The 24,905-nt window shown below is 54.4% G+C and overlaps 1 protein-coding gene across 1 annotated transcript in view; it reads right to left on the bottom strand.

Moving 5' to 3' along the window:
- Positions 1–24,905, bottom strand: part of PHF13 (PHD finger protein 13) — a gene marked incomplete at its 5' end in the record, with an annotated part of 55,478 nt that overhangs the window by 12,192 nt on the left and 18,381 nt on the right. The window contains 1 exon segment of the mRNA XM_082274048.1: positions 6,218–6,393. Coding sequence (XP_082130174.1) covers positions 6,218–6,393 — 176 coding nt within the window.

Genomic DNA, 24,905 nt, shown 5'->3' with positions numbered 1-24,905 from the left:
ATGGTGGGAACCCCTCATAATGGGCACAGCAGGTGTACAGACCCGGGAACTCAGCACAGGGATGGTGGGAACTCCTCAATATGAATATTGATCCTATAGGTATTGCAGGACACATGAAAACCAACAGTATGATCAATCCAATGGCTGATTATAATAATTGTATATAAAAAGAAAAAAAAAAAAAAAAACACACGCGATGCAGTAAACAAGCGCTGACATACTAATTAAACACAGAAGACAATCCTTCCTCATTACCATATGAATGTAGATACAGCGCTGAGCACACCAACAGCAACCACAATTACTGATCTGTGCTCCATGGAGCCCCTTGTGGTTAAACGTGGAACTGCAGAGGATGAACCAGAAGCCAGACAAGAACTACTCTACTCCTGCCACCTGTGAGCTTCAGTCCAGTGACTGTGCCTAGGCTGAGATGGTGTCAGCAATCTGCTGCAGGCAGGAGGAAGAATGTCACCTCTCCCCCACTGATCGCTCAGATTGTACATTGTACCTTTGTAGTAAGTCACAAGGCGTGAGACTACAGCAGAGGCTGATCTGTGTCAGACATTTCTGATCAGCTCAGGCAGAGCAGGGTTTATGTGATTTGTGTCATCTCTGTCCAGCAAGTAGATGGAGGCCCTGAATGATACCTGAAGAAAGATGGCGCCGAGGAAGGCATCATCAGAGGTAACAAGAACCTCCAAGTGCAATGCTGTGGATGGATTCACACAGATGCATTGATACACCATAGTAACATTTGTGTGAAATGGCAATGCACTTCCATGTACTGTGGTGTGTTATTAAACCACAAAGATACAAGTCCCTACACAGTCCCATGCATGCACTTATCAGGAATAAACATGCTAGATCCATCGATACATCCCAACACTGCCAGGGGTACACTGCTAGATGGTGTCGGGGGTGGGGGCGGCGTTTATAATATTGGAGAGTACTAGGAGCTTATTACTGGACAGTACTGGGGGGGGGGGGGGGGGGGGGGAGTTGTTGCTGGACGGTGTCGGGGGGGGTTATTACTGGACAGTACTAGGGGGTTGTTACTGAACAGTACTGGGGGGGGGGGGGGCAGAGTCTGCTGCTGGACCGTGCTGGGGAGGGGGTTATCGTTGCACGGTGTTGAGGCCCTTGGGGGGGTTATGAACAGTGCTGGGAGGAGGGTTTACTGCCAAACTGTGGCTGGGGGTTTTACTGGACGGTGCTAGGAGGTTATTACTGGAGGACGGTACTAGGGGACTGTTACTGGACAGTGCCGGGAGGAAGGGAAGGGTTTACTGGACGGTGCTAGGAGGTTATTACTGGAGGACAGTACTAGGGGACTGTTACTGGACAGTGCCGGGAGGAGGGGAAGGGTTTACTGGACGGTGCTAGGAGGTTATTACTGGACAGTGCCGGGGGAGGGAATGGAAGGGTTTACTACTGGACAGTACTAAGGGATTGTTACTTGACAGTCCTGGGGAGGGGGGGTTATTACTGGACAGTGCTGGGGGGGGGGGGGTCTGCTGCTGGACTGTGCCGGGGGGGGGGGGGGGCACTAGGAGGTTATTACTGGACAGTACTAGTAGTACTAGGAGGTTATTACGAGACAGTACCAGGGGGTTGTTGTTACTGGACAGTGCCGGGGATGGAGGGGGTTATTGCTGGACGGTGCCAAGGGGTTGTTATTGCTGGATGGTGCCAGGGGGGTAGCACACTGGACACTGCCAGGGGGGTTTGGTTATTGCTGGGTGGTGTCAGGGGGTTATTACTGGACAGTACTAGGTTTTTACGGGACAGTACCAGGGGGTTGTCACTGGACAGTGCTGGGGGGGGGCGGGGTTATTGCCGGACGGTGCCGCAGTGGGGGGGGGGTGTTCTTGTTGGACAGTGCCAGAGGGGCATTACTGGACGGTGCCAAGAGGGTTTGGTTATTGCTGGACAGTGCCAGGGGGGTTTGGTTATTGCTGGACAGTGCCCTGGTTATTGCCAAGCGGTGCCAGGCGGTTACTACTGTACAGTACTGGGAGGTTTTGGTTATTACTGGACGGTGTCGGGGGGTATAACTATGGTACAAGTTTTCTTTGACCTCTACCAGTCATTAGAAGCAATCATTGGATTGGTCACAGGGCGGTGTATGGCCGTGTTCTAGTGGTTCAGTCTGCAAGATTAACTCTCTCTTTGATCTGTGCCTGAGGCCAAAGCGGTTTTGCTGAGGGGGGTTTGTGGTTGTGAATGTAAAAAACTGATAAATACAGATCGAGCAGCCAATACCCTCCCCTTTATGAACAGCAGCCGCTCACCAAGACATTTACACACAATTCCTGCCGCTCTCCTTCCCCGGGATGCTCCCTGATTTGCATGTCTAAGCCGGGAAGCTTACAATACACAAGAGATTTAAAGAGGTCTCAAAGGGGACAAAGCTAAGGCTTCAACAAAATGGCTGAACACACAGCAGGAGTCCATCTCCAGAGAACTACAACTACATGGCAGCACCTTTCATGCACAAAAAAAACATTTTTTTTTTCATTTTTATAAAAATTATTTCCTAGCGCCACCCACTATATTTATAAGGGAGACCATAGACCAGCCTTTCTCAACCTTTTCAACACAGAGGAACCCTTGAAATAAATTTCTGGTCTCAGGGAACCGATGCTAAAAATACAAAATCTACAACTCCTGATACATTAGTGTGACAGTCAGTGGGAAGAATGCTCCTTACTCTTATCATTGGGAAGAATTACCCTCTTACAGAGAGCTAAAAGGAACAATGGTGTCATTGGCAACTTATCTGAGAGGCAGAAATTGCCCATTTCTCAAGGAACCCCTAGCAACCTCTGGAGAAACCCCTAGCAACCTCTGGAGGAACCCTGGTTGAGAAACCCTGCACTAGTGTGACAGTCAACGGGAAGAATGCTCCTTACTCTTGTCATCATTGGGAAGAATTCCCCCCTTACAGATAGCTAAAAGGAACAATGGTGTCATTGGGAACATATTGGAGAGGCAGAAATTGCCCATTTCTCAAGGAACCCCTAGCAACCTCAGGAGGAACCCCTAGCAACCTCTGGAGGAACCCTGGTTGAGAAACCCTGCCATAGAGCAACCTCCTTAACATGAAAAAACCCTTATAAATAAATTTGCCATCTAAGAGAACCCCTGCCAACAATCATATCTACAGCTCACAGTACATTAGCATGGCAGTCAGTAGGGAGAATTCTCCGACCGATCATGTTTCGTCCCAACCTTCTAATAATCCAAAGAACCATCTAAAAGGGAAGTCTTGAGGCAGGGATCCATAAATCTGCAATGCAAAGTCTAAAAGAAGATCTAAGGAGCTCTTTATTCTCCATTTTATTGAGGGGTCTGTACTAAGCGGGGGTCGATTTTGGACTGAGGGGTCTGTACTGGTGTGCCGTGTGTGTGTGTGGGGAGGGGGGCAGTTTGCAGTGAGTGAGGGATTGGTGCTGGCAAGGGAGCGTCTATGCTGGCGGTTGGCAGGGATGTTATGGAAGATCTATACTAGGGGGGGGGGGGGGGTTATGGACTTGGTGAAGGACGACTGTGGCATTGTGTGCGCCATGGACCTGTAAACGTCTAAAACATCTTAACACTACCATACAGTCAGCCCTATAGATCGTTCAGGAATATCTTACGGTGGAACGTTTGTTCAAATCTACAAGCGAAAGGCAAATTAGATGTATGAATAAAAAAGGAACTTTCCAGCTTCAGAGATTCAGCCGTGAACCGAGTGACTCGACCTCAATGACCCCCCTTGCGGCGATCTGCTGAAAATACCCGAACCCGCTGCTGCCGCACATGATAAAAGTGCAATTAAAGGACTCTTGTCTACAATTGCATCCCCCCCCCCTTTACTGATTATGTTTATTGGCCCTCTGACCGTAACTGGGTGTGCATAGAGCTGAGCGAGAACCACAAGAATGGCACCATTGTGACACAGCTAAACAATAAAAGCCCCTTCATTCCTCAAGACCCCCACATCGGCCAAACTAGATTAATGCCCAGAGACAAAAACAAGAGGGGGGGGGGAGGGGAGACGATCGGCTACCTAAAGCTGAACACAAACTCGATTCGATTGGCAAAGATTGGCCGACATCGAGGAGGGATAACAAAGGAAAAATACAAGGTTCCCAGCGACTGTCAAAGGATAATGAGACTAATGGCGATGAAATGATAATGAGCCCCCGTTGGCGGTGAAAGCCCCCGGTACCCCTAGCGTAGTTTTTTGTTTCCTCTTCCAGTTTGACCAATTTAACACCAGAGGGATCACAGGGAGGGGGGTCAGCAACCACAGCAAGGACCCCTGCATGTTGGATCCTCTAAAACCGGAACATCTCCGACACACTAGATTTGTCCTCAATGCCCGGAGTGCCCCCCCAGGGACGGAGGTGGGGGGCGAGTTCTCTAATCTACCGCATGCTGGAAAATCTTTACAACTCACTGCCAAGTGTTATCGAATGCTTTTGAACCCCTTTAGACTGTGTGCACACCTTTGCCCTGTGCAAAAACACATCGCCCGTTGGGGTGTTATTCAACTTTATATGGTACCCCAACGCTCATGCAGCTTCCGCACAGGACTCAAAAAAAAGGACATGCATCTTTTTTTGGCATTTTAATGCATTAAGACCCAATGAATGGGCTGCCATGACGCAATATACATGAACACCAATGCACTTCATGTTAACGCACCCAGTGTTAGCCTCTCCATTTATCGGGAGAGGTCAGATTGGTCACACCAGTAACCACCAAAACCACAATGGAGTTCTAGACATAAGTGGACGGTGCTCATCTCCCCATAGACCTGGGTTTTTAGAGTAATCCAACATAGAGGCACCGATGTACCCCCCCCCTTTAATAAGGGGGGTTATGCTGTATGAATTTGTTTTTCCGTTGAACGGTTTGCATTTCGGCAGGTGGGTAAATTCCATTTGCATGCATTTTCAGTGCCGTCGGGATCTGAGGGATTTCAACGGTTGGCTTGCAACTGACTCGAGAATGGTTTGTCATTTGTTTAAAGAATCACACTATCATCCTATGGCGGAGCCAGACGAGCTATGGATCCCCAACGACTGAAGAACTACAGGTCTCAGCAAGGTCACATTAGGCTTTGTAGATCCTGCACCTCAATACTTCATCCTTCTAGAACATTCAAATCTTAGATGCAAAGACGCTGCTACTTTACCTCTCCCTTCTTAAGTCAATAGATAACAGACTAGGGCTGTGGTCTCCAAACTGTGGTCCGGGGGCCAAATGTGGCCCTTTGCCTGCCTTTATCCTGCTCTTGGGGTACTATTCCTTCAAATGATTTCAATGATGGGGCACCATTTCTCTTACTGATACCAACGATGGGGGGGAGAAACCATTTCTCCCACTGGTACCAACAATGGGGGGAACCATTTCTCCCACTGGTACCAACGATGGGGGGGAACCATTTCTCCCACTGGTACCAACGATGGGGGGGAACCATTTCTCCCACTGGTACCAACGATGGGGGGGGGGAACCATTTCTCCCACTGGTACCAACGATGGGGGGGGGACCATTTCTCCCACTGGTACCAACGATGGGGGGGGGGGGACCATTTCTCCCACTGGTACCAACGAAGGGGGGAACCATTTCTCCCACTGGTACCAACGATGGGGGGAACCATTTCTTCCACTGGTACCAACGAAGGGGGGAACCATTTCTCCCACTGGTACCAACGAAGGGGGGAACCATTTCTCCCACTGGTACCAACAATGGGGGGACCATGTCTCCCACTGATGCCAACAATGGGGCACCATTTTTCCCCACTGAAGCCAACAATGTGACACCATTTTTCCCCATTGATACGGCACCGTTTCTCCCACTGATACCAATGATGGGGCACTATTCCTCCCACTGATACCAATGATGGGGCACTATTCCTCCCACTGATAACAATGGACTAACCACTAAAACAAATTACGGGCATAGTTTGGATAGGCTTTAAAAAGGGACAGACCCAGCTACTGGCTTCTTGGATACTGCGATATAATTCCCAGTTTCCTTTGAAGCCTCACTCCTCCTGCTGAATCCATAGTGTGTAATAAAGGAGAAGGCTGTGGAGAAAATTAAAGGGCCCTTGTATTTGTAGTAGCAGCTGGGAAGTCAGGAGTAGGGAGACACTGAAAGACAACGGGGGGGGGGGGGATATAGCCCTCCCTGCATTTGCCGATGAAGAAATGTTACTCTAAGATGGGCTGACCTGTGAGGTTTGGTAAAGGATTGGCCATCTGCTTATAAGGATTTACGTCCCTGTGATACTGGAACTTGTAGTTCCTCGGGAGGTAAATGGAGAGCGGCATGATCTGAGATAACCCTGCAGCAGTTGTCTTTGCCGGGCGAGCCTCGTCAAGCACCCCAATCTGCCAATATAGAAATGTTACTCCAAGATGGTCTGACCCGTGAGGACTGGTAAAGGCTTGGCCATCTGTTACTACCAATCTGATAAGGATCTACAGTCCCTGGAATGCTGGAACTCGTAGTTCCTCGGGAGGTAAACAAATCACGGCGTGATATGAGATACCCCTGCAGCAGCTGGCGAGGCTCGTCATGTGCCCCCTGACACCGCCAAAGACTTTGCCAGGACAGGACTCCTCTGGCCATCTGGACGACGTCTGGAGTGTCTCTTCCCACTCCATGTAGACGCGACGTTCCACTCAACATACACAATACCGAGAGCGCATATTGCTGCAGTCGCCAACGCGAGGTACCTACACCGACCTTTAAATCAACATTACTCTGATTTACGATCATTTCCTCCCATTAAATCTCCAATAAACACAATAGTACGCCCTTATAAAAATACAAATCTTCTAATAAAAGAAGAAAATAAACATTATTAAGCAAAGTCGCCGCCGCTTAGAATTCAACCAGGTCAGTCCGCACTTAACCAGTTGCTAGGGGTACCCCACTTCACCCATCCCCTAGGGGTACCCCACTTCACCCATCTCCCCCCCCCCCCACCTCCCCGAATAAGGCTCTTTGAGCGTCATAAAAAGCGATTAACGCCGCCGTTCGAAAAACCCAGGCGCAAAATTAATCACGATCTGCCCGCGCCGAGTGAGTCAGCCTGGGTTAACTCTTCCGCTGCCAAAGAGGCGAGCCTCACACCCCGACACACGAAGGGTTGGAAAAAAAAAAAAGAAAGGTGCAGCTGCATACACAGCAAGCACTGGGACTGCAGCCCTAAAGGGACACCCATAGCCCCAGTGACACAGTGGGAGGGGCCGAGAGGAAAGCCCCGGGTGGGAGGAGCTAGCTGTGACTGACGGTTAACCCTGAAAAAGCCATGAGCAAGGTTTTTTTTTTTTTTCTTATTGCACAGCACCGGAGAGGGTGGGGGGCTGGAAGGTGGGGGGGCTGGAAGAGACAATCTGCTCCCTGCACGGTAAAACGACGCCCTGGGGATCGCGGGATGATCTGCGACAGATTGGAAAAGATCTTTTATAGTCGTCAGGTTTTAATATAGACGGCAGAGAGCTGTATATACGACCCCTTTACACGATCGATGACTGATTGCAAAAGATATTATAGTCGTCGAGTTTTATATAGAATCTCTTTAGACTGCAGAGCCCAAGGACCACCCTGTGTCTCGGTCACTATGTAACAATCCCCTACAGACAGGGGGATCAAACCCCCGAGCGATACAATGTATCCACAACTCCTCCTCCTGACACAAAATAACCATTTCAAGGTTGGATTATAGCAAGTTACAATGTTGCAATAGGGGGGGTCCATCCGCTTTATAAAGCCTACTCTCACTCTTCACTTTAGTATGGGGGGGGGGGGGGATGGTGTCAAGCAGTGTGCGATCACAGCAGGAAGATTGACCCCCACTTCTCCCCCCACCACCTTGACTGGTCACCAAACATTGGGGGGGGGTTATACGATCTCACACCCGACTGTCGATATACTTGTTGGCAGATCACAAAGCCTGGGAGGGCTATGGGCTATGCACGGCAGGGGGGCTAACCCCCCCCCCCCTAGTGCCACCCTCACCCTCTGCCCAAGGTGGCAAAGCTTACCGCTTGGTCCCCCCCAAAAAAAATAAAGTGATCGGCACCCAGGATCTACCCCCTACCCCACCACCAACCACAAACAAAGCCAAATCTATTTGCAATACTAAAGGGAGTGGGTGTAGTCTGGCTTCGCTGCATACCCCATCCGCCAGCAAATCTCTTTAAGCTTGGGTTGATGATCTCTGCATTGGGGGGGGGGGGGGGGGGGGGGTTGGATTAGCCATATCTCCGGTTAGGTTTTGGGGTTCACATTGGTCAACACCCAAGATCAGCACCTTGGACCTCAACTCGAGACAAGTCAGACCTCAAACTTCAAGGTGGTCAGCAGACTCTGGGGATTCGCTGATATGGGGGTCCACACTTTATGACCCCCCCCCCCCCCCCAATCTACGCCCCCCCCCAATCAAGATGTTCAAGGACAATCAGATTTTCCCAGCAGCTGTTCGGAGCAAGACTTTGCTCTACAAAGCTAAAGTGGGGCAATCTAGATAGGGGGGTCACCCCCCATTCCAGCTGACCACAGCATTACATTGGATAGTGTTATAGTGTTAGAGGGGTGCATTCCTGAGCACCCCCCAACCTTTTCTATCTCCCCTATCCCCAGCAAGCAAGCCCTGATCACAACAGATCACAATTGAGTTGAGCATTTGATATCCACACAATGTGGGGGGGGGGGGGGTAACATGCCATCTGCACCCCAAAAACCCGAGAAGCAGGTCACGCCTCGGAGCCCTGAGCCTGGACTGGATTCAAGATGGTGATCTGTTGTGTGCGATCGAGCTGCCAGGCACATACCTGGAGAGCACAATCCTCAGACAATAAAAATGCCTCCAAAGCTCCAGCTAAAAGGGGGGATGTGGAGGGGGGGAAGGGGGATGTGGAGGGGGGGTGCACCAGCACCTGCCCCAGGGGAGGGGGGGGGGGCAGCAGATCTGCCACCAAATTTACTTTTTTTTGTGTGCAAGGACAAGATGGCGTAAGTTGTAATGAGAGATGGGTCAGCCAGAGAGGGCTGATGTGTTTAGGCAGCCCAGCCATGGGGGAGAAGACAGATCACAAGGGGGGGGGGGGAGGGGGGACACACAGAGCACATGCTAGATGGGGGGGGGATAGGAGAGCATGCAGATCAATAAAAAAAATCAACTTACCTCTGAATCAAAAGTTGAGGTTGATGCGGTATCCATGACTGTTGGTGGGGGGTGGAATGAAGAGATCTTGGGGGTGCTCAGAGATCCAGTGGAAGGAGGATCAAACAAGGGGGGGGGGGGAACCCCTCTTTGTAAAATGAATCTTGATGGGAGGGTGATCCAGAAAAGGTGGTCAGTTTAGGTTGATCTCTGTAGTTCAATCTTCTGAAGGAGAGGGAAGTTGGGGGGGGTCAGGAGGCTGTGGGGCACCCCAACATGGGGGGATGGGGGGCTGAGGGATCCACTGCAGCAGATGATCCAGTCCCGTGTGGATGGCAGTGGTGCGTTCACTTCTCAAAATATGGGGGGGGTGTTTGCTGTCCTCCTGGAGGGGGTCCTGAGCATGGGAGGGGGGGGTTAGCACAGGAAGAGACGACCCCCTAGGGATTGGGGTGTTGATCAGATGAAGGTGGATGGACTTTAGGGTGATCCTTCTTCAAGTTTTAGGGTGCAGTCCTCTTGGTAGGAGGTCCAAAGTGGGGGAGGGGGGGGTAAGCCAAATGAGAGCTGCTGAGTCCTCGAAGGGAGGGTGGTTGGGTGGGTGGGTGATCCAGGACCAGCGGTGATACAAAAAAGGTGTAGGAGGCTCCTCGAGTTTTGGGGTGCAGTTCTTGTGGAAGGAGGACCAGATGGGGAGATCTGCTGGTTCTTTGGAGGTAGGGTGATCAGATGGGGGGGGGGGGGTGATCCAGTACCAGTGGTGGTCCAGCGAAGGTGGATGGGCTTTGTAGTGACCCCCCCTCTTCGAGTGTTGGGGTGCAGTCCTGGTAGAAGAAGGTCCAGGAAGGACAGCCCAGGAGTGCTGCTAGATCCTGGAAGAGTGGTGATTCAACGAAGGTGGACGGGCTTTGGGGTGACCCCTCCTCAAGCTTTTCGAAGGAAGTCCTGGGGGAGGGGGAGGAGGAGGAGGGACAGCAAGTAGCCCGATAGATATCTGCTGGATCCTGGAAGGGAGGGGGGAGGCAAAGGTCTGGTGGGGGGGAAGGTGATCCAGTACCGGCGGTGATCCGATGAAGACCGATTAGCTTTAGTGTGACCCCTCTTCTTTGGTTCTGGGGTGCAGTCCTCGTGGAAGAAGGTCTAGGGGGAGGGGGGGGGGGGAGAAGACAGCAATGGGTAGTCCAGGAGATATGCTGGATCCTGGAAGGGAGGGGGGAGGCAAAGGTCTGGTGGGGGGAAGGTGATCCAGTACCGGCGGTGATCCGATGAGCTTTAGTGTGACCCCTCTTCTTTGGTTCTGGGGTGCAGTCCTCGTGGAAGAAGGTCTAGGAGGGGGGAGGGGAGTTGAGAGGGGGGGGGGGGGAGACAGCAATGGGTAGTCCAGGAGATATGCTGGATCCTGAAGGGACGGTGAGCCGAAGGTCTACTGGGGGAGGAGATCAAAGACCAGTGGTGATCCAATGAAGGTGGATGGGGGTTTTGAGGTGACCCCCGTCCTTGAGTTATGGGGTTCAGTCCTCTTTGAAGGAGGAGGTCCAGAGAGGGAGGGGGGGAGCAGCTTAGCAGTGCTGTTGGATTCTGGAAAGGAGGGGGGGGGGGATCCAGTACAATCGATGATCCAAAGGCGGTGGTTGGGCTTTGTGGTTGAGAAATCTTCAGGATTTGGGGGTGCAGTCCTCTTAGAAGGAGGTCCAGAGAGGGAGGGGGCAGCCCAGGGGATGGAGGACCCCTAGAAGGTAGGCGGGGGAGATGATCCGGGACCAGCGGTGACCCAGTGAGGGTGGATGATCTTCGGGGAGGTCTTCAAGTTTTGGGGTGCAGTCTTCTTAGGAGGACCAGAGGGGGAAGGGTGGCAGCCCAGGGGATGGAGGACCCCTAGAAGGTAGGTCGATCCGGTGGGGGGGGAGATGATCCGGGACCGGTGGTGACCCAGTGAGGGTGGATGATCTTCAGGGGGGGAGGGGAGGTCTTCAAGTTTTGGGGTGCAGTCTTCTTAGGAGGACCAGAGGGGGAAGGGTGGCAGCCCAGGGGATTGAGGACTCCTAGAAGGTAGGTCGATCCGGTGGGGGAGGTGACCCGGGACCAGCGGTGACCCAATGAAGCTGGGTGGACCCCTCCTTCAGTTTTGGGGTGCAGTCCTCTTTGAGGGGGTGGGGGGGAGCCCAGGAGATCTTCTGGTGGGGGAGGTGAACCAGAGGTGGAGGGGGGGTGACTCCTCCTGGAGTTTTGGGGTGCAGTGGGGGAGGGGATGGCGACCCCCCTCCTCCTGGAGTTTTTAGGGTTTGTCAGGTGAGGAACCTCTTCAATCAGCCGCTTCTCTCTCAGTCCATGTCCTCCTCGCCCGGCTCTCCTCTCTCCGGTTCCCCTCTCCCTCCTCTCTCTCTCTCTCTCTCTCTCTCTCTCTCTCTCTCTCTCTCTCTCTCTCTCTCCCTCCTCCCCGTCTCCTCTGACGTCACTGACAATTCGCTTTTGTTAATCGCTCCTCCTCGACGGGATTGGTCGGCCTCTGGAGGAAATCACCCGGGGGCGGCCGCGCGGAGGATGCCGGGATTTGTAGTCAGCGGGCCTTTTTTTTTTTTTCATCAACCAACTTTATTGACAGCGCGCGCACGCTGACAATTTTTAAAAACCAAAACTTTTTTTTTTTTTTTTTTTTACCATCACTTCACCGCATCACTCTCAGAAATCATTTTACTTCTCACAAATTATCATTTAAAAAAAAAAATGAGTTTATAAAAGCGGCATTATTTTCCTGTCAGGCGCGGTCTGTGTGGGTTTTCTGTGAGTTTTAGGTTCTTCGGTAAAAGGGGTTCTGGAGTTTTTAGAGCCGCTGTAGCTGAGGCAGGAGTCATGTGAGGGAGGCTGGGCGTGGCACACCCTCTCAGGGCAGAAGTCACGTGAAGATGTGGGCGTGGCCAGGTAGTTACTTGTGAGGCGCTCCTAAGGGCAGGAGGTACGTGGGCGTGGCCACGTAGTTAGTTGTGAGGCTTACCTATAGGTAGGAGTTGCGTGGGCGTGGCCAGGTTGTTAGTTGTGAGGCTCTCCTAGAGGCAGGAGGTACGTGGGCGTGGTCAATTAGTTAGTTGTGAGGCGTTCCTAGAGGCAGAAGTCACGTGGGCGTGGCCAGGTTGTTAGTTGTGAGGCTCTCCTAGAGGCAGACGTTACGTGGGCGTGGCCAGGTAGTTGTTAGGTTCTCCTATAGGCAGCAGTCACGTGGGCGTGGCCAGGTAGTTGTGAGTTTCTCATAGAGGAAAGAGTCACGTGGGCGTGGCCAGCTGGTTTTGAGTCTCCTAGAGGAAAGAGTCACGTGGGCGTGGCCAGGTAGCTGTGAGTTTCTCCTATAGGCAGGAGTCACGTGGGCGTGGCCAGCTGGTTTTGAGTTTCTCCTAGAGGAGAGTCGCGTGGGCGTAGCCAGGTAGTTGTGAGTTTCTCCTATAGGCAGGAGTCACGTGGGCGTGGCCAGCTGAATTTGAGTCTCTCCTAGAGAAGAGTCACGTGGGCGTGGCCAGGTTGTTAGTTGTGAGGCTCTCCTAGAGGTACGTGGGCGTGGCCAGGTAATTGTGAGGCTCTCTTAGAGTAAGGAGTCACGTGGGCGTGGCCAGGTTGTTAGTTGTGAGGCTCTCCTATAGGCAGGAGTCATGTGGGGGAAGTGTGGGCGTGGCTAAAGAGCCAATTAAAGTCCCCCTCAAGGCAGGAGTCACGTGAGGAAGGTGGGCGTGGCTAGAAAGCCAGTTATGAGTCCCCCAGGGTGTGTAGTAAGGGTCAGCCCTGGTTGCCATGTGAGGGAAGCCCAGCTATGGTGGGGGAGGGGGTTGTCTGGCACAGATAATGACAAGCATGGCCAGGCTTTGCTGAGGACTGTCCCTTGAAGGAGAAGTACAACCCAGCACCATATATATTTATATATATTTATATGTCATTTTATAGCAGAGACCCTAGAAAATAAAATGGCGGTCGTTGCAATATTTTATGTCACACAGTAGTAGCGCAGCCGTCTTTCAAATGCAATTTAAAAAAAAAATACACTTTTTTAAATTAAAAACCACTAAAAATAGCCCATTTTTTTGTATAATGTGAAAGTTGTTACGCTGAGTAAAATTTCCCATCACTTCCTGTCCCATAGCCAAAAAGGGAAGTGCGAGGAAATCCCTCCAAAGTGAGGGAATCCCAAAACCAGTGTCCCCATTGGGGAGATTTCCCTTCACTTCCTGTCACATAGCCTCAACAGGAAGCGAAAAGGAATACCAGAATTAGTGTCCCCGTGGGGAGCTTTTCCGTCACTTCCTGTCCCATAGCCACAACAGGAAGTAAGAGAAAATCCCTCAAAAGTGAGGGAATCCCAGGAATTAGTGTCCCCATTGGGGAGATTTCCCTTCACTTCCTGTCCTATAGCCACAACAGGAAATGAGAGGGAATCCCAAAACTAGTATCCCCTAGGGGGAGATTTCCTAATCACTTCCTGTCCCATAGCCACAACAGGAAAGGAGAGAAAATCCCTCAAAAGTAAGGGAATCCCAGGAATTAGTGTCTCCGTAGGGGAGATTTCCCTTCACTTCCTGTCTTATAGCCACAACAGTAATTGAGAGGGAATCTCAGAACCAGTGTCCCCAATAGGGAGATTTCCCGTCACTTCCTGTCCCATGGCTAAAACAGGAAGCAAGGAGAATTCCCTCCAAAGTGAGAGAATGCCTGAACCAGTGTCCCCATGGGGAGCTTTCACTTCCTGTCCTATAGCCACAACAGGAAGTGAGAGAAAATCCCTCTAAAGTGAGGGAATCCCAGGAATTAGTGTCCCCATTGGGGAGATTTTCCGTCACTTCCTGTCCCATAGCCAAAAAAAGAAGTGAGAGGAAATCCCTCCAAAGTGAGGGAATCCCAAAACCAGTGTCCCCATTGGGGAGATTTCCCTTCACTTCCTGTCACATAGCCACAACAGGAAGCGAAAAGGAATCCCAGAATTAGTGTCCCCATGGGGAGCTTTTCCGTCACTTCCTGTCCCATAGCCACAACAGGAAGTAAGAGAAAATCCCTCAAAAGTGAGGGAATCCCAGGAATTAGTGTCCCCATTGGGGAGATTTCCCTTCACTTCCTGTCCTATAGCCACAACAGGAAATGAGAGGGAATCCCAGAATTAGTGTCCCCTAGGGGGAGATTTCCTAATCACTTCCTGTCCCATAGCCACAACAGGAAAGGAGAGAAAATCCCTCAAAAGTAAGGGAATCCCAGGAATTAGTGTCCCCGTAGGGGAGATTTCCCTTCACTTCCTGTCTTATAGCCACAACAGTAATTGAGAGGGAATCTCAGAACCAGTGTCCCCAATAGGGAGATTTCCCGTCACTTCCTGTCCCATGGCTAAAACAGGAAGCAAGGGGAATTCCCTCCAAAGTGAGAGAATGCCTGAACCAGTGTCCCCATGGGGAGCTTTCACTTCCTGTCCTATAGCCACAACAGGAAGTGAGAGAAAATCCCTCTAAAGTGAGGAAATCCCAGGAATTAGTGTCCCCATTGGGGAGATTTGCCTTCACTTCTTGTCTTATAGCCACAACAGGAATTGAGAGGGAATCCAAGAACCAGTGTCCCCAATAGGGAGATTTCCACTTGCTGTCCCATAGCCCAAACACTAAGTGAGAGAAAATCTCTCCAAAGTGAGGGAATCCCAGAATTAGTGTCCCCATGGGGGGCTTTCACTTCCTGTCCTATATCCACAACAGGAAGTGAGAGGGAATCCCAGAACCAATGTCCTCTATGAGGAGATTTCATAATCACTTGTCCCATAGCCACAACAGGAAGCATTAGGGAATCCCAGAATTAGTGTCCCCCATGGGGAGATTTTCCGTCCCTTCTGGTCCCATAGCCACAACAGGAAGTGAGAGGGAATCCCAGAACTAGTGCCCCCTATGAGGAGATTTCCTTATCACTTCCTGTCCCATAGCCACAACAAGAAGAGGAAATCCCTCCAAAGTGAGGGAATCCCAGAACTAGTGTACCCATTGGGAAGATTTCCCTTCACTTCCTGTGCCATAGCCACAACAGGAAGCATTAGAGATTCCCAATAATAGTTTCCCTATGGGGAGATTTCCCGTCACTTTCTGTCCCATAGCCATAGCAGGAAGTGAGAGAAAATTCCTCAAAAGTGATGGAATACAAGGAATTAGTGTCCCCATAGGGGAGATTTCCCTTCACATTCTGTCCTATACTCACAACAGGAATTGGGAGGGAATCTCAGAACCAGTGTCCCCAATAAGGAGAGTCCCCATCACTTCCTGTCCTATAGCCAAAACAGGAAGCGAGGGGAATTTCCTCCTAAGTGAGGGAATGTCAGAACTAGTGTCCCCATGGGGAGATTTCTCTCCACTTCCTGTCCCATAGCCAAAATAGGAAGTGAGAGAAATTCCCTTAAAAGTGAGGGAATCCCAGGATTTAGTGTCCCCTTTGGGGAGATTTCCCTTCACTTCCTGTCCTATAGCCACAACAGGAAGTGAGAGGGAATCCCAGAACTAGTAACCTCTAAGGGGAGATTTCCTAATCATTTCCTGTCCCATAGCCACTACAGGAAGCATTAGGGAATCCCAGAACTAGTGTCCCCATTGGGAGATTTTTCCATCACTTCCTGTACCATAAGCACAATAGAAAGAGGGAATCCCAAAACGACTGTCCCCATTGGGAGATTTCCTGCCACTTTTGTCCTATAGCCACAACAGCAAGCAAGAGGAAATCCCAAAACTATTGGCCCCAATGGGGAGATTTCACTTCCTGTCCCATAGCCACAACAGGAAGTGAGGGAATCCCAGAACTAGTGTCCCCATTGGGAAGATTTCCCTTCACTTCCTGTTTCATAGCCACAACAGGAAGCATTAGGGAATCCCAGAACGACTGTCCCCATTGGGAGATTTCCTGTCACTTCCTGTCCTATATCCGCAACAGCAAGCGGAGGGGAATCCCAGAACTAGTATCCCCAATAGGGAGATTTCTGGTTACTTCCTGTCCCATAGCCAAAACAGGAAGTGAGAGGAAATCTCTCCAAAGTGAGAGAATCCCAGAACTAGTGTCCCCATTGGGAAGATTTTTCAATCACTCTCTGTCCCATAGCCACAACAGGAAGTGAGAAAAAATCCCTCCAAAATATGGGAATCCCAGAACTAGTGTCCCCATTGGTAATTATTTCCCTTCACTTCCTGTTCCATAGCCACAACAGAAAGCGAGAGGGAATCAAAGAATTAGTGTCCCCATGGGTGAGATGTCCCGTCACTTCCTGTCCCATAGCCAAAACAGGAAGTGAGTGAATATCCCTCCAAAGTGAGGGAATCCCAGAAATTAGTGTCTCCATTGAGGAGATTTCCCTTCACTTCCTGTCCCATAGCCACAACAGGAAGCATTAGGGAATCACAGGACTAGTGTCCCAGATAGGGAGATTTTCCATCACTTCCTGTCCCATAGCCAAAACAGGAAGTGAGAGAAAATCCCTCCAAAGTGAGGGAATCCCAGGAATTAGTGTCCCCACTTGGAGATGTCCTATCACTTCCTGTCCCATAGCCAAAACAAGAAGTGAGAGGAAATCCCTCCAAAGTGAGGGAATCCCAGGAACTAGTGTCCCCATTGGGAAGATTTCCTTTCACTTCCTGTCCCATAGTCACAACAGGAAGCATTAGGGAATCCCAGAAGTAGTGTCCCCTATGGGGAGATTTTCAATCACTTCCTTTCCCATATTCACAAAAGGAAGTGAAAGAAAATCCTTTCAAAATATGGGAATCCCAGAACTAGTGTCCCCATGGGGAGATTTCTCTTCACTTCCTGTCCCATAGCCACAACATGAGGGGGAGGGGGGAACACTTAACGAAGGTTTCCTTTTCTAACAGGACTTTGCAAAAAGCATTGGAACCACAAGGTGATGCTAGATGGCGGGGGATGGTCAGGGGGCCCCGGGCTCTGTACACACAGGGAATAGGTGAAGGTCACCCCTTGTCTCCGCCCCCTACCCACCTCTGAGCACCGCCCCCGCCCCACCAAGTCATTTGCATGTCATTTATTAGTAATAACAAGAAAAGCAATAAAATAGATCAACCCCCTCCCCCCCCACATCAATAAAAGACCCCCAGCAACAATAGATCCACTACAAACAGAACCCCCCCTTCCTCAAAAATGGACCCCCCCCACAACAAAAGACCCCCCACAACAATAGATCCCCTCACAACAATAGATCCCCTCACAACAATAGATCCCCCCCACAACAATAGATCCCCCACAACAATAGATCTCCTCACAACAATAGATCACCTCACAACAATAGACCCCCCCCCCCACAACAATAGATCCCCCACAACAATAGATCCCCTCACAACAATAGATCCCCTCACAACAATAGATCCCCTCACAACAATAGATCCCCTGGCAGCCAGCATCAGTAGACCCTCCAGCACACTCTACTACCCCTCCCACTACATACATTCTGTGCTGGGGGCAGGGCTGCTGTTAGAAATCACGGGGCTCTGTACGGCCTACCTGGCAGCCCCCCCCCCCCCCCCCCCGAATTTATCAAGACAACCCCAGCTCCCTGCACTCCCCTTACCACGCTCCCTGCACTCCCCTCACCACACTCCCTGCACTCCCCTCATCACGCTCCCTGCACTTCCCACACTCCCTGCACTCCCCTCACCACACTCCCTGCACTTCCTACGCTCCCTGCACTCCCCTCACCACACTTCCTGCACTCCCCTCACCACACTTCCTGCACTCCCCTCACCACGCTCCCTGCACTCCCCTCACCACGCACCCTGCACTCCCCTCACCACACTCCCTGCACTCCCCTCACCACGCTCCCTGCACTTCCCACGCTCCCTGCACTCCCCTCACCACGCTCCCTGCACTTCCCACGCTCCCTGCACTCCCCTCATCACGCTCCCTGCACTTCCCACACTCCCTGCACTCCCCTCACCACACTCCCTGCACTTCCTACGCTCCCTGCACTCCCCTCACCACACTTCCTGCACTCCCCTCACCACACTTCCTGCACTCCCCTCACCACGCTCCCTGCACTCCCCTCACCACGCACCCTGCACTCCCCTCACCACACTCCCTGCACTCCCCTCACCACGCTCCCTGCACTTCCCACGCTCCCTGCACTCCCCTCACCACGCTCCCTGCACTTCCCACGCTCCCTGCACTCCCCTCACCACACTCCCTGCACTTCCCACGCTCCCTGTAATCCCCTCACCACACTCCCTGCATTTCCCACACTCCCTGCATTTCCCACGCTCCCTGCACTCCCCTCACCACGCTCCCTGCACTCCCCTCACCACACTCCCTGCACTCCCCTCATCACGCTCCCTGCACTTCCTACGCTCCCTGCACTCCCCTCACCACACTCCCTGCACTCCCCTCACCACACTCCCTGCACTCCCCTCACCACACTTCCTGCACTCCCCTCACCACACTTCCTGCACTCCCCTCACCACACTTCCTGCACTCCCCTCACCACACTCCCTGCACTTCCCACGCTCCCTGCACTCCCCTCACCACACTCCCTGCACTTCCTACGCTCCCTGCACTCCCCTCACCACACTCCCTGCACTCCCCTCACCACGCTCCCTGCACTTCCCACGCTCCCTGCACTCCCCTCACCACACTCCCTGCACTTCCTACGCTCCCTGCACTCCCCTCACCACACTCCCTGCACTCCCCTCACCACACTTCCTGCACTCCCCTCACCACACTTCCTGCACTCCCCTCACCACACTTCCTGCACTCCCCTCACCACGCTCCCTGCACTCCCCTCACCACACTCCCTGCACTCCCCTCACCACACTCCCTGCACTCCCCTCACCACACTTCCTGCACTCCCCTCACCACGCTCCCTGCACTCCCCTCACCACGCTCCCTGCACTCCCCTCACCACACTCCCTGCACTCCCCTCACCACGCTCCCTGCACTTCCCACGCTCCCTGCACTCCCCTCACCACGCTCCCTGCACTTCCCACAATCCCTGCACTCCCCTCACCACGCTCCCTGCACTTCCCACGCTCCCTGCACTCCCCTCACCACACTCCCTGCACTTCCCACGCTCCCTGTAATCCCCTCACCACACTCCCTGCATTTCCCACACTCCCTGCATTTCCCACGCTCCCTGCACTCCCCTCACCACGCTCCCTGCACTCCCCTCACCACACTCCCTGTACTCCCCTCATCACGCTCCCTGCACTTCCCACGCTCCCTGCACTCCCCTCACCACACTCCCTGCACTCCCCTCACCACACTCCCTGCACTCCCCTCACCACGCTCCCTGCACTTCCCACGCTCCCTGCACTCCCCTCACCACGCTCCCTGCACTTCCCACGCTCCCTGCACTTCCCTCACCACACTCCCTGCACTTCCCACGCTCCCTGCACTCCCCTCACCACACTCCCTGCACTTCCCACGCTCCCTGTAATCCCCTCACCACACTCCCTGCATTTCCCACACTCCCTGCATTTCCCACGCTCCCTGCACTCCCCTCACCACGCTCCCTGCACTCCCCTCACCACACTCCCTGTACTCCCCTCATCACGCTCCCTGCACTTCCCACGCTCCCTGCACTCCCCTCACCACACTCCCTGCACTCCCCTCACCACACTCCCTGCACTCCCCTCACCACGCTCCCTGCACTTCCCACGCTCCCTGCACTCCCCTCACCACGCTCCCTGCACTTCCCACGCTCCCTGCACTTCCCTCACCACACTCCCTGCACTTCCCACGCTCCCTGCACTCCCCTCACCACACTCCCTGCACTTCCCACGCTCCCTGTAATCCCCTCACCACACTCCCTGCATTTCCCACGCTCCCTGCACTCCCTTCACCACGCTCCCTGCACTCTCCTCACCACACTCCCTGCACTCCCCTCACCATGCTCCCTGCACTTCCCACGCTCCCTGCACTTCCCACGCTCCCTGCACTCCCCTCACCACACTCCCTGCACTTCCCACGCTCCCTGTAATCCCCTCACCACACTCCCTGCATTTCCCACGCTCCCTGCACCCCCTTCACCAAGCTCCCTGCACTCCCCTCACCACACTCCCTGCACTCCCCTCACCATGCTCCCTGCACTTCCCACGCTCCCTGCACTTCCCACGCTCCCTGCACTCCCCTCACCACACTCCCTGCACTTCCCAAGCTCCCTGTAATCCCCTCACCACACTCCCTGCATTTCCCACGCTTCCTGCACTCCCCTCACCACACTCCCTGCACTTCCCACGCTCCCTGTAATCCCCTCAGTACACTCCCTGCACTTCCCACGCTCCCTGCACTTCCCACGCTCCCTGCACTCCCCTCACCATGCTCCCGGCACTCCCCTCATCACGCTCCGTGCACTTACCACGCTCCCTGCACTCCCCTCACCATGCTCCCTGCACTCCCCTCACCACGCTCCCTGCACTCCCCTCACCACGCTCCCTGCACTCCCCTCACCACACTTCCTGCACTTCCCACGCTCCCTGCACTCCCCTCACCGCGCTCCCTGCACTCCCCTCACCACACTCCCCTCACTGCGCTCCCTGCACTCCCCTCACCACACTCCCTGCACTTCCCACACTCCCTGCACTCCCCTCAACACACTCCCCTCACCCCGCTCCCTGCACTCCCCTCACCCCGCTCCCTGCACTCCCCTCACCCCGCTCCCTGCACTTCCCACACTCCCTGCACTCCCCTCAACACACTCCCCTCACTGCGCTCCCTGCACTCCCCTCACCCCGCTCCCTGCACTCCCCTCACCCCGCTCCCTGCACTCCCCTCACCCCGCTCCCTGCACTTCCCACACTCCCTGCACTCCCCTCAACACACTCCCCTCACTGCGCTCCCTGCACTCCTCTCACCACGCTCCCTGCACTCCACTCACCACGCTCCCTGCACTCCCCTCACCACACTCCCTGCACTCCCCTCACCACACTCCCCTCACCGCGCTCCCTGCACTCCCCTCACCACACTCCCTGCACTCCCCTCACCCTGCTGCCTGCACTCCCCTTGCCACGCTTTCTGCACTCCCCTCACCACGCTCCCTGCACTCCCCTAACCACACTCCCTGCACTTCCCACGCTCCCTGCACTCCCCTCACTACGCTCCCTGCACTTCCCACGCTCCCTGCACTCCCCTCACCACGCTCCCTGCACTCCCCTCACCACACTCCCTGCACTCCCCTCACCACACTTCCTGCACTTCCCACGCTCCCTGCACTCCCCTCACCACACTCCCCTCACCACACTCCCCTCACCGCGCTCCCTGCACCCCCCTCACCCCGCTCCCTGCACTCCCCTCACCGCGCTCCCTGCACTCCCCTCATCACGCTCCCTGCACTCCCCTCACCACACTCCCTGCACTTCCCACACTCCCTGCACTCCCCTCAACACACTCCCCTCACTGCGCTCCCTGCACTCCCCTCACCCCGCTCCCTGCACTCCCCTCACCGCGCTCCCTGCACTCCCCTCATCACGCTCCCTGCACTTCCCACGCTCCCTGCACTCCCCTCAACACACTCCCCTCAACGCGCTCCCTGCACTCCCCTCACCGCACTCCCTGCACTCCCCTCACCACACTCCCTGCACTCCCCTCACCACACTCCCCTCACCGCGCTCCCTGCACTCCCCTCACCACACTCCCTGCACTCCCCTCACCCCGATGCCTGCACTGCCCTCGCCACGCTCCCTGCACTCCCCTCACCACGCTCCCTGCACTCCCCTCACCACACTCCCCTCACCGCACTCCCTGCACTTCCCACGCTCCCTGCACTCCCCTCACCACGCTCCCTGCACTTCCCACGCTCCCTGCACTCCCCTCACTACGCTCCCTGCACTTCCCACGCTCCCTGCACTCCCCTCACCACACTCCCTGCTCTCCCCTCATCACGCTCCCTACACTTCCCACGCTCCCTGCACTCCCCTCACCACACTCCCTGCACTCCCCTCACCACACTCCCTGCACTCCCCTCATCACGCTCCCTGCACTTCCCACGCTCCCTGCACTCTCCTCACCACGCTCCCGGCACTCCCCTCATCACGCTCCCTGCACTTCCCACGCTCCCTGCACACCCCTCACCACGCTCCCTGCACTCCCCTCACCACGCTCCCGGCACTCCCCTCATCACGCTCCCTGCATTCCCCTCACCACACTCCCTGCACTCCCCTCACCACACTCCCTGCACTTCCCACACTCCCTGCACTCTCCTCACCACGCTCCCGGCACTCCCCTCATCACGCTCCCTGCACTTCCCACGTGTAACGCTCCTGCGTTTTCTGAAACAGGATGGATTTGCAGCTGCAGAAAAACTCCACTCAGCAGTCATGTAGAGATACGTTGAAATACCAATTCCAACTCCCAAGACTCATCACTGTGGTCTGTCTGATTCAGCATACAAATATACACACTCAATAAGATGTTCCTGGAGTGATAGATGTATATAGCAGTATAGTGGTGATGAGTTGAAGAGACAGGTATGAACAGTGACACTGACAATAGGTGAACAGCACTTGAGAGAAATGTTCATGAGAGTATAGATGGTAACAGGTAGGATGCAGATAGGTTAGCAATCATGTATGGTAGTAGGTGGTAGGATAGCAGATGACATACAGGAGAGACTAACCCAGTACAAGGATAGATGTTAGTAGGCTCAAGAGCTAGCAATCTAAATAACAGTGCAGATGATAGTAACAGTCCTTAATATGCAGAGCTAGATAGTGTAAGCTTAGTAGGAAGGTTATGGAGGATTCCCCTGCGGGGTACTTATCACTAATAGCAAGCAGTAGTAGAGAGGTTCGGTATGAGCGAGTGATCCGTTAGCGGGATACAGGGATCAGTAGCGAGGTTCCGACAGCGAGGTACGCTTGTAAGCATATGAGCTTCAAGGCAGGTTGAACGAACATGTGAGTGAGAAACGCCGGCGGTTGAAATAGCCGCTCTCCGGCGCTCAGTGATGACAGCATCGGTCTTAAAGGTGTATGCGCACCTACCAGAAGAGAATGGTGGGACGCATACACTGAATTGGAAAGTGGAATAAGGGTACCAGAGGTACCAGAACATTACACCACGCTCCCTGCACACCCCTCACCACGCTCCCAGCACTCCCCTCATCACGCTCCCTGCACTTCCCATGCTCCCTGCACTCCCCTCACCCCGCTCCCGGCACCCCCCTCATCATGCTCCCTGCACTTCCCACGCTCCCTGCACTCCCCTCACCACACTCCCTGCACTCCCCTCAACACACTTCCCTCACCGCGCTCCCTGCACTCCCCTCACCACACTCCATGCACTCCCCTCACCCCGCTGCCTGCACTCCCCTCACCACGCTCCCTGCACTTCCCATGCTCCCTGCACTAACCTCACCACACTCCCTGCACTTCCCACGCTCCCTGCACTCCCCTCACCACACTCCCTGCACTCCCCTCATCACGCTCCCTGCACTTCCCACGCTCCCTGCACTCCCCTCACCACACTCCCGGCACTCCCCTCATCACGCTCCCTGCACTTCCCACACTCCCTGCACTTCCCATGCTCCCTGCACTCCCCTCATCATGCTCCCTGCACTCCCCTCACCACGCTCCCTGCACTCCCCTCACCACACTCCCTGTACTTCCCACGCTCCCTGCACTCCCCTCACCACACTCCCTGCACTCCCCTCAACACACTCACTGCGCTCCCTGCACTCCCCTCATCACGCTCCCTGCACTTCCCACACTCCCTGCACTCCCCTCAACACACTCCCCTCACCGCGCTCCCTGCACTCCCCTCACCATGCTCCCTGCACTCCCCTCATCACGCTCCCTGCACTTCCCACACTCCCTGCACTCCCCTCAACACACTCCCCTCACCGCGCTCCCTGCACTCCCCTCACCATGCTCCCTGCACTCCCCTCATCACGCTCCCTGCACTTCCCACACTCCCTGCACTCCCCTCAACACACTCCCCTCACTGCGCTCCCTGCACTCCCCTCACCAGGCTCCCTGCACTCCCCTCATCACGCTCCCTGCACTCCCTTCACCACGCTCCCTGCACTCCCCTCACCACACTCCCTGCACTCCCCTCACCACACTCCCTGCACTCCCCTCAACACACTCACTGCGCTCCCTGCACTCCCCTCATCACGCTCCCTGCACTTCCCACACTCCCTGCACTCCCCTCAACACACTCCCCTCACCGCGCTCCCTGCACTCCCCTCATCACGCTCCCTGCACTCCCTTCACCACGCTCCCTGCACTTCCCACGCTCCCTGCACTCCCCTCAACACACTCCCCTCACTGCGCTCCCTGCACTCCCCTCACCACGCTCCCTGCACTCCCCTCATCACGCTCCCTGCACTCCCTTCACCACGCTCCCTGCACTTCCCACGCTCCCTGCACTCCCCTCAACACACTCCCCTCACTGCGCTCCCTGCACTCCCCTCATCACGCTCCCTGCACTCCCTTCACCACGCTCCCTGCACTCCCCTCACCACGCTCCCTGCACTCCCCTCATCACGCTCCCTGCACTCCCTTCACCACGCTCCCTGCACTCCACCCCACCACACTCCCTGCACTCCCCTCAACACACTCCCCTCACTGCGCTCCCTGCACTCCAATCCCCGCACTCCCCTCACCACACTCCCTGCAATCCCCTCACCACACTCCCTGCACTTCCCACACTTCCTGCAATCCCACTCCCCGCACCTCCCTGCACTCCACTCCCCTATCAGCGGCCCCAGATGGAGGTGCCGGACCTGCGTTCCCCCGCGTTCCC

The sequence above is a fragment of the Pelophylax lessonae genome, assembly GCF_965119305.1.
Source record: "Pelophylax lessonae genome assembly, chromosome: 12".
In the NCBI taxonomy this organism is placed as follows: domain Eukaryota; kingdom Metazoa; phylum Chordata; class Amphibia; order Anura; family Ranidae; genus Pelophylax; species Pelophylax lessonae.
The sequence above is the reverse complement of the archived record's forward strand: the minus strand, read 5'-3'. Positions and strand labels throughout refer to the sequence as shown.